This window comes from Vipera berus (genome assembly GCF_964194415.1).
Source record: "Vipera berus genome assembly, chromosome: 1".
Lineage (NCBI taxonomy): Eukaryota > Metazoa > Chordata > Lepidosauria > Squamata > Viperidae > Vipera > Vipera berus.
Window position 1 is genome coordinate 177,158,262 of NC_138202.1, and position 11,184 is coordinate 177,169,445.

The window sequence follows — 11,184 nt, forward strand, 5'->3', positions numbered from 1 at the left end:
TTCCACAAAAATGTCATGTCAGGATAAAGAATGATTGTCTGGTACTACAGAGATCTCAGAGTTTCAGAAATTTAGACAACTGCTAGATGTGAGTTCCGCGATCTAGATGTAGCTACTCATTAACTTGAAGAATCATGCTTTTCAAAATAGAAGTAAATTTATCCTTCTATAGTAAAGATAAATTACTATAGTAATTTCTATCCAGGTGGATGGAAGCTACTCGTTCAGCACCAAAAAAGCAATAAACAAGCAACTTTCCTCTGTTACTTGCAGAATACTGAGGTCAAGTCCCCCCCCCCAATATCTAGCTATGGCAATTAATTGAATCAACAAATGGATTTCTCCATTTTTATTGACCAGAATTTCCAGATGTGCACAAAATATGTTTTATAGGGATGGAAAACAGTAATCTGTCTTTCCTATTCAGTTACTGGTATATCAGGAACAAGATTTTAGATACGCACCTACACTGATGGACAATTGTAGATGAAAAAAATGAATGGTATTAATTCACTCTGGCTTAAAAAATCTCCAGAAGATTGTGCAAAGCCCAGAGTGGTATTATTCTAAACAGGGAAGCCACACATTTCACTCCAAAGGAAACAGTTGAGAGCCACAATAAGAATATGAGTTTCCTTCTGATCAGACTCTGATGCCCATTTTCATGCCATTTTCTCTCTCTCTCTCCTCTTTTCTTTCTTGCCCAACAGCATTTCACTGTTCTCGAAGTTTTCTATCTACATTGCAATACTGCTACATTTCTTTTCCCCTCAAGGTTCTTTCCAAAATATTTTGTGCACATCTGGAAATTCTGGTCAAATAAACTGGAGAAATCCATTAATTAATTCAATTAATTGCCATAGCTTGAGATTTCTTTGTGACTTGGCCTCAGTATTGTGCAAATAACAGAGAAAACTTGCTTGTTTAACACTTTTTTATGCTGAAAGAATTGAAAGATAAGATGTGGTGGCAATGGCAGTAACACACGGTATGTGAATATATTTATGAGTTTCATTATGACATGAAAACAAAGTATGGCCACTATATTTATGACTGGATGTTTCTGAAGTAAATGACAAGACACTGATTATCAATAATGGAAATCAAAATGAAAATGGAAGTAATGTTAAAAGACAAAAACAACCCAGATCATGTACTTAACATATAGAAGCAAAAAAGATAGTTCTCTATCTGTAAAAAACATGTAATTACAGTTTAAATTAAAAGTAAATCAACAGTGAATCATTGAGACCTATGATTAAAAAAAAGGTTCTACTGCACTATATTTAATTGCTGGAAGCCCCTGCCTTGCCTTCCCAATAGGTGTGCAGTAAGAAGCAATGTTGGGTTAGATATCTGTAATAATGAATTCTAATTAGTCTAGACTTTAAGCTGATTTGGCATGTTCATTTGGGATGAGATGTGATGGAGCCAACTCAGCGACAGAGGACAGAGTTGGTATTTACTAGATTCCAAGATCAATCCCCAGCATTGATAGCTGAACGAACCATTACTAATCAGATTAATCAAAAATGTAGAAAGAAATGGTTAAATAGTTCTGTTCATTGCAAGCTGCTTTTCCTTTCTATTGTAGAAAGCAATGGGGCATTTTCTTTCTTGCAGATGAGATTCACGCAGCCTTATTATTTAAGAGAACAGATTGTCTTTTACTTTCATGGATATATTTAGTTTATTTGTATGTATTTCACAGTACATTGATGGTAATCTTTGAGGTATCATTCCTTGATTATGCCAGAGGGATAGTATTCCAGAAGAAGTTCAACATATTTGATTTCTTTGAGTAGATAGTCAAATAAAACAAAAAAGAATGTTGGCTGAACTCTGTTTATCATGATTACTAAGTTCTTTGAGTAGGGTAAATCCATCATCCCTTCTATTGGAAGCACAGGAGACCTTGGAACAAAATGTTCAAATCCAAATGACCATCCAGAATCAAAATTCAAAGAATATATATATATGAAATGGCCATATTCTTTGTTAGCAATCCAAAAAATTTACACACATACACACACACACACACACACACACACATATATAGTGACACAGACTGTATTTTTTCTGAATTCACAAGCATTCTGTGTCAATATGTTAATGGACAACATAAAAAATATCTGTAGTACTTATTTGTTACATTTATATAGCTGATCATCTCATATAGCAACTCTATATTATTGACTAACCAACATTCTGACATCATTTAAAATGTAATTACCTAACAATATAGTCTTGGTCTGTAGGGCTCACTGGAGCAAGCTTCATGTTGCCAGAATCCAGGTCTCAGAAAAGGATGATGACGAGGACTGGAGCTTTAACTGAATTGAAGCGATATGTATTGTGGACATTATTTGATTGTAATAACTTATACATAAAATACATTTTGTTTTCTTGAATGAAAACTACATAGGGATTGAAAGAAATGAATTAACACCAGAATTATTGGATAATCACACATCTTAAATGCCTTCAGGTCAAGACTTTTCATATTAACTGATTTTGCTCTTTGATGAATTCTTGCTTTGCTCATTGCTGTTTGAGGTTAGTTGTGCACGCCTTGAGCCAACCCACAACTTCCTTTTCAAAAAGCCATAACAAAACTTTGATTACCTTTTCAGGTATTTTTCTCTCTGTGTGTGCATCTATTTCTTATTTCCTCATACATAAACAGTGTGCATTCTCCCATTTTTGTAAAAACAAAATCTTGTAATTCTGAGAAAGTATCTTCCTAGTAACCTGGCATTCTACCTAAAGACTTGAATTGTTCCAGCTTGAAGTGACTTGGATTCAACATCTGACTGAGAGATGATTTCACTTCTGCTAACCCTTGTGGTTTACAACATAGCTTCTGGCTTCACAAAAGGTGGGTCGATCAAAGTGGTCAAATTTTTTTAGGGTTGAAGAATGGTCAAGAAGAGATGTGAATAATTCATGGCAACTGGGCTATTGATGTGGTGGGAATTGTTATTTGTACCTTGCAAAGAATAAGAAAACATGTTATTGCCCAAAAGCTCTCACAAACTGTATATTGTTGTTATTTTTTCCATATTACTTTTACTCTGTTGTTCAATCAAGAAGTATAACTTAGGAAATAAAATGCCACATACTAGCAGGTTTATAATATGAAAACATGGCAATAAAGAAAAAGGGATTATGGAGGAGAAGAAACATCTTCAATTACTAAATTCTTAGTTACAAAATTCAACCCCAGATATGATGGGCGGATGTGCTGGCAAACTATAATATATAAGGGAGAAAATATTAAGAAGGAAGAAAAGACAGTAAAATACATTCGTTATATTGTCTGCTAAATTTTATATATAATTATGTAGATATTCTATTGCACATTCCAGTTAAACTATAGACAGTGGTGGGATTCAGCCAGTTTGCATCAGTTTGGCAGAACTGGTAGCTAATTTTTTGTTGCCCAGGCCCAGAATAAACTTCCAGAAGCAGCATCCACACAGAGAACCGGTTGTTCACCTATTTGAATCCCACCACTGACTATAGATATAATTTCTGCATAGTGTTGGGAAATTAGTTCTCTTTTACTCAGTTTTTATAAAAACAGTTAAGCAACTAATAGGAAAGTAATAGTAAATAAGGTATCCTAAACCAAGATAAATTGGTTTGAAAGACTTACTAGATCAATGTTGAAAGTATACCTAAACACATGCATTAAAAAAACATAAATGACTGAAAAATCAGTATCATCCCTTTTTGTGGCTAGGATTTTTCTTACAAAGATATATATATATATATTTGCAAAACTCTGTTCTGTTTTTGTTTTTGTGTTAGTCATGGAAGTGACCCAGCCAGCATTCATGGTGGTAAAGAGATCAGAGACCGCCTACTTTGAGTGTAAAATCAAGAACATTGGCAATGCTGAAGATCTAAAAGTAACTTTACTTAAAGCAGAAGACAATGAGTCAATTGAGATCTGTGCCTCAGTCTTTACTAGCACTGGGATCACATTAGGCAGCAAGAAGGAAAACCACAGATGCCAAGTTTATCCTGGCCGTGACTGGGTAAATGTAACACTTTTGAGTCTACAGTCAAGTGATGCTGGTTTGTATATTTGCCAGATTGAACGGATATCCCCTCCACCCTACTATCCAGTAAAAGGAAAAGGGACCCAACTCCTTGTCATTGGTAGGTAGAGAAAACCTAAAGGTGCTTTAAAAAATTGTTGAGAAAAGCAATTCATGAATGTAGCTGATTGTTTGAAATTGACTAATACAGTAATTTGTAACCCCAACAACATGCCTTGCATAAGGTTCCCTTATGAGTGCTTATCAAAGGCCATATAGCAATGTCTGTCAACTTAGGCAATCTGAAGATATATGAACTTTAACTCCCAGAATTCCCCAGCCAGCGTATCCCATCATATAATTGAGTTGAGTTAGGATTGCTAAAGCAATTAATTGCTTTAATTTTTTTTAGCATATTGAGTTCTGAGTTCATTAATAACACTATTCCCAATCAACCATATTAGCCAAATCCTCTGAGTCAACTAATTATGAGTATTTGTAAATCACGCTAGATTACTTCTAGGAGTTTCAATCCAGGTCACAATACAAGGAAAAGAAGGGGCTTACTTTTTCTTTCTGGGATGTGATCCTCTTTCTAGAACTGAGCAGTTTTTCCCAAACCAAATTTGTGTTGTCTAAAAAGTCTTTCAGGTTCTTTAGTTCTGTTCTTTATCTGCACAGAAGCATCAAAATGCTATAAAGCTATTTTGATGCTTTATGAAATGTAGCAAATCTCACTGTTGTTGCTGCATCACTTTATTTATCTACATGGAAATGTAAGAAGAATAGTTTTAACACATTCCCACTCCATGAAGTTTGTAGCCTAGCAATGCATATCTAGGAAGGCATTTTTGATTAAATCTAAAATCTCCATAATCTTTTGAAGGTTTCAAGATGAACCTAGACAAAGACATTATAAATAAGTAACTATATTTTTTCCTCACTGTGTTAAAATATAATTTATTTTGTTCTGATTTAGTGCAATATTGCTTAGTCTTTAACATTTTTGTTGTAGAATCTTTGGAATGATTATTTTTTTATGTATAAAATTTCAGATGTAGATTCATGCCCAGATAAACATCTCTATCTTTGGATCTTAGTACCAGTAGCTTTTGGGTTGCTTGGATACAGCATTTTAATCACAATCTTCATTATGGTAGACATGGTAAGTATCATAATACAACACTCCACATGGGAAGTAAATCAAGAAAATTTATTACTCTAATGAACATACACCCTTAGAGTTATGAGAATTTTTCACACACTATGCATATTTTAAGCTAAGTAAAATAAAGTCCTCCACTGGATTTTGTGTTGGAAGTTCTTGTAACTAACAAAGAACTACCTCAGGTCCTGCTAGCTATACATTTTGGGACTGCCATGGCCAGTTTATGATTTTGGTGCTCTGCCAAGTGCACAAAATGACTTGAGGTCCTTTAAAGCTATGAAAACTTCCATCAGTTGCCTCCTGACTTCAGAGGTGATGATAGCATGAGTTTTACCACCATAATGAGGCTTCAGTGGCAGAACTCCACCATCTGCAAAGGGAAAGGGAGGTATGTAAAACTGTGATACCCTTGCTGGGAACAGAAAAATATATCAGAAATATATTAGGTGAATTGCACTAATCCCTGAATATAACTTAGAAAACTGAACTAGTTATCAGTCTTCACCTTCTCCCGCCTGCAGTAAACACCAGAAAATAGAGTCTCCTTAATTCTGCCTGATGGCAAGATTCAAGTGAGATTTCAACTTCCGTCATTTTTTTAATCACTCAAATGTTATTAAATGGTCAAATATTCTTAATCCAAGTGAATCTATGTATAATGAATAGGATTCATTTAGTTGTCACCATTTTGGTGTCACACAGATACAGTAGCAAATTCATTATTATATGGTGTCTTAAATGGTAACTAACTACATTTTGTTTTGCTTCAATGAATGTGATTGAATCAGGTGATCTGCTTAGATCTTACTGTGCAAAACCAACATCCTGGTGTTAAAAATAATCATAATTACTATTGCTTTACTTTATAGATATTGTTATTTTTAAAAGACAGCTCACAAGGAAACAAAGCAATTCTACACACACTTTTTGTCTCAAGACTTTTTTACTATATTTGCTTCCAACAACAGGCAACCAAATGATAATATCTGTGAATTCACTTCCATGTCAAATTTAGTCCATAAACTACCCATCTTGTTCCACACTACAATCCTGATATTGTCATAATTGGCATTTTACAATAACCAATTGTGAATTTTGAGTAATCATTGCTAACTGCTATTGGCAGATTATAGATATATCAATTTATAAAAATCTACACTAGCATTTAAAACCTTTCTTACTTGCAGTTTCAGATAACATTTTTTTTTATTTTACAGGTCAGAAAAAAAGGTTATTTTTCTCCAGGGGCTTATGAGAAAATGATACCAATGTAATCAGAAAGAAAAGGACTTCAATGGAAAAAGGAAAAAAAAATGACTTCTATGAAGTGTCAATGAAAAGAATGAATTTCCTAATAACTAGGAATATAATTATAATTTCCAGTTTGGAGAATGAGAGGCAAGGCAATGTATTAACATGTAAATGCTGAAATTAAATAACAAATCTATTGAATCATTGAATTCATTTGAATGCATCGATACCTTTCCCTAGAGCAAGGTTAAGTTTCCTTGTGAAAAATTACCACAAATTTCTTTATAATAGTAATAGCCTCATGTTATATTCAGTCCAATTAGTGGATAAAGTATTTAGTGGAGTGCTCCATTCCAGATTAGCTGGATTGGTTTCTGAGCTCGACTTCTCCATTGGCCAAATGAACTTGATTTTGGTCTTATTTTTTTATAACATTTGGATTTCTTGTAGAAGCAAACCAAGGCAGATTGCAGAGGAAGCAGACAAGATCAAGCCTTAACATAACCGATTAAATAAAATTATAGCAACAAAACCAAATTAGAGTAAGGCCAGGAAGCCTATACTCCAAAGATGCTTCCTGATGATAACATTTAGATCTGACTATGAGATAAACTCAGGAATCAGAATAACAAACCTCCATCTTCCCTTAGCCCCCAGTTCTCCTCACTTGTATCCCCTTAACTCAGGGGTCTTCAAACTTGGCCCTTTTATGACTTGTGGACTTCAACTACCAGAATTCTTCAGCCAGCGTTGAAGTCCACAAGTCATAAAAGACCCCTGCCTTAACTGTTAAATGTATATGCATTTATCACTGCCAAATGTTTTTAAAGTCTTTGCTGCCTCACCACCACAGACCAAGCTTTACATTCTAATACAAGAAGTAAGACATTTTCTTTCTTTCCTGAAAGAGCTTCTCACTGCTACCTGAGCTTGGTGTGTGTGTGTGTGTGTGTGTGTGTGTGTGTGTATGCTCAGATATATGCCAGCCTTTTCTTTCTCTTAAAACACTTTCATTCTTACCATCTATTCTGAGCTTCTATACTTCATCCCCAACTTTGCTTCAATCTCCTTTTGCCATTCTATTTAAGGAATGTTTGGAAAATAAAAGTGTGTCAAAGTATTTCAGTGATTGTCTGTTTTGCAAGGAAGTATACAGTAACTAACTGCATGTGAGATGAACCACAGAAAAATATTAATCCTCAAGTTAACTAAAGATTCTGGCATACTAGAGATTTCAAAAAAGAAGGAAAAAGTCTACATAATATACAAATGTTTATAATTATGCAAACATTACTGAAGCTAATGAAACATATTTCAGGAATTTTGAGGGAAAGGGAGACTCCAAAGAGTATATATCAATGTATTTTCTATAGCAGTGGGAGGTGTTTCTTTATGGCATTCTTTTGTTTTATACACATACACACACTCCATAACAAGGGATTATTTTTTTGTCTTTGGCAATTGTCTCGAGAAGTCCCTGAAGTCTTTTTGGCAAGATTTTGGAAGTGGGTTGACCTTGCCTCCTTCTAAGGGGTGAGAGACAATGACTGGTCCAAGGTCAGGAAGCAAGCTTTGTGTCTAAAGGGGGACTACAATGCACAGTCTTCCAGTTTCTAGCCAGTTGCCTTAACCCCTACACCAAATTGCCTCTACTCCTACTAAGTCATTGTTTAATCCCATTCATTAGGTTATATGTAACTTTAAAGATATATATGGAAAGCAAAATGCAATATATTTTGTCTCAAGAATTCAAGATAATTCTTGATGTACTTGAGAACCACTCTTAATTAGCTTGTGCATCCAATGTACTTGTGTTGTGCTAACAGAAGTACATTTTTTATTGTTTCTAAGAAGACTCTTCAAAAGCTTTTAGGGAGTATGCTAATGAAGTGTGTGGCTGGGATACAAAAGAGGGGGTGGTGGTTCTTTAAAAAGAGTACAATGAAATGTTTACTAAAACTACACACACACACATATATAAAGACACATACGTGTGTGTGTGTGTGTGTGTAGGATATAAATATATATAAATACATGAGGATAGAGAAAACATGCAAGGAATTAACATATGTACTTGATGAATGACTGGCACAAAATGAATTATACCTGACAAATAATGCTAAAAATGTGATCTGGTGATCTGGATTAAGAGGGGTTTAAACAGAATGCAACCAAGAGGAAAAGAATGGAATGAAAACCCTAAGTAGGGGCAAATGAAAATTGTAAAGGATCTCAATTATAGACTTGTGCACTGTAGAATGTGGGGGTGTTGCTGAAATGGAACATCTTAAACTGCTAAAAAAATTAATTAGAACCTTGATTCAAAATTAATGGTCCTCATAATCCATTCATTTATGCTCAGACTATGGGAAATTAATATGTTGAACCTCAGTTCTTACTAATAAAGTACAAATATTTAATACCATAGGTAAAACAGAGACTTGGTAGGATGATTCCAATAACTGCAACTCTAGCAACTGAAGAATATAATTTTTTTTAAAGAAACAGAAGCAATTGAGAATGAATTACATGGTATTCTAACCCTTGACAATTATTTTTTCCTGCTCAGCACTTCAGATAGTTAATCTTGGCAATGCTTCCAAACATTAAAATGTAAATCCATTGTAGTGATGGAAACCTTTTATTATCCTCACATTTGTTGGGAGATAAATTCTGCCAAGCTTGATTCTTCCAGAAAACTCCTGCTTTGTCTTTCTCATCCTCTAGAGGAAGGAAAAAAACAAGAGGATTGTCTCTCCATGATAGTAATAAGATTACATTTCTTAAAGTGGAGATAGCAGGAACATTTGCAGAAAGTGCTCATAGAATGCTAGATTTTTAAGGAAAGTTAAACCTGAACATAGTCAAACACATACCCTGGACTTTAAAAAAATGATATTAATAAACTCAGCTATGATGAGTAGGAACTTTACCACTGTCAATCCTAAACCTGGATGCCAATGGAGAAAGGCTGGAGACCAAGCTAGAAAGTGACCTCACGATTTTTTTGCTGTTGAAGATACAGTTCAACCAGAATTGATTTATATCATTGGAGAGCAATCATTGTCCAATATTCTGCACTGCACAAGTAGACCTAAGTGAGAATATGATAAGTAGATTCCAAAGGCAGGAGAGGTTAATAGATATATATCTCGAGATCAATAATATCTGATCATGGAATTATTTTGTTATTTGAATGAGTTTCAGTCTCCTGGACCAGATGAATTGCAATCTAGGGAACTGATAAAACTATTTTATGGTCAATCAAACTGGATAAAAATTATATAACTAACTTAATAATTAAGTAATTTTCAGAAATCCTGGTGAACTAGTAAAGTGAATTTGGATTCACGCACAGTCATGCACAATGTTCAAAAGGACGTAGCAATAAATCTTGACTCTCCTGAAACTCATCCCTTGACCCCATATTCAATAACAAATTAGATGTCAACTGGGTAGATAAAGGTGGCTTTATTATAGGCAAAAGAAGCCCTTTTTAAACCTTGAATTGGGGACAAAGTGTTTTCATAGCAGTTATGTCTGCCAGGAGCAGAACTGGTTCCGCTCCTATTAGCTCCAACCCTTGCAATCGAGCAGGAGATTGGATTCAGTGGCCTCTTTCATTCATAAATAAAATGGAAAGAGAGACAAATGAGAGAGAGGGGATTGTTAATTAGAGATATCAATACTTTCTCATAAGACCCTGCAGTATTTGTACCATGTCATTCTGCAAAAACTCACAGCTGGGCAGCTTTTCTGTACCTGAAAAACCTTGGCTGATTTTGTTTATTGGCCAGATGAGTGGATAAGAAGACTGCCAGGGAATATCAGATAATTCAGCTGAATGTAGAAATTGAATAAGAAACTGTACGTGTACCTCTAACACACAGTTTTGATTACTGTAGAATGTACTTGGTAACACTTGAGTTGTGAAATGTCAAGATAATTAATCCCACTTCGGTGGTTTCCACCTGCTTCATCATATATTTCAGTAACTGACCAAAAAAATTTACATGCAAGAGTGTAATTGAAGGCATTCCATTGTGTCAATAGTTTAATCTACATACTCTAAAAATAACTAAAACCCAAATATTAAAACATAGTATCAATCTCATTCAGATTATAATTATAATATTAAAAATGATTAAGTACAAATGGCTAAATCACAAAAATCTATAGGTATTCTAAAGCTGAACATCAATAGCATGACTATAGACTTCCGGTGGCTCCGCGGCGACGGAGACAGCCTTCCCGGGCTGCCCGCGGCTCAGCTGTTGTTTTTTCGCCCGAAACAGCGCCGATCAGCTGTTCAATTAGAAGCCCCCTCCTCGGGAGAAGAGGAAGGGGTGAGGCCCCAGGTAGGGGTAGAGTTCTCCGGGGCCGCCTGAGCTTGGAGCTTGGGCGGCTGAAGGATTGAACTCCCCCGAAGCCTGGGTTGCTCCCAGCTGGCCAGCGTCTCTGCTCCGGATTTCTTGGAGCAGAGCCAGGCGTCTGCGACCACCCCTGCCTGAAGAAAGGACTATGGATTAAAGGAGCAGGCAGAGCGGTACAAGAGGGAAAGGTGAAGAGGATTATTTTATTATACTCTCGAGCTTGATGGACTTTTTAAACTTTAAGTGAAAGTGCGTCACAATTGAAAAGTAAAAGATGGCGGCTAAACCTCCCCCTAAAACTCTTCGGAGTGGTGGATCTTCTCCGGTGCAACAATCATCGTTACAG

At 35.4% G+C, this 11,184-nt stretch overlaps 1 protein-coding gene across 1 annotated transcript; it reads left to right on the plus strand.

Annotated features, from left to right (window-relative positions):
* Window positions 1-2,719: 2,719 nt before the first annotated feature.
* On the plus strand, window positions 2,720-6,488 carry CTLA4 (cytotoxic T-lymphocyte associated protein 4; the record flags this gene model as incomplete). Its single annotated transcript, XM_081319636.1, has 4 exons — window positions 2,720-2,878; window positions 3,814-4,167; window positions 5,102-5,208; window positions 6,432-6,488. The coding sequence occupies exons 1-4, from the start codon at window positions 2,821-2,823 to the stop codon at window positions 6,486-6,488; spliced, it is 576 nt and encodes a 191-aa protein (XP_081175762.1). The 5' UTR covers window positions 2,720-2,820.
* Between the last annotated feature and the right edge of the window lie 4,696 nt (window positions 6,489-11,184).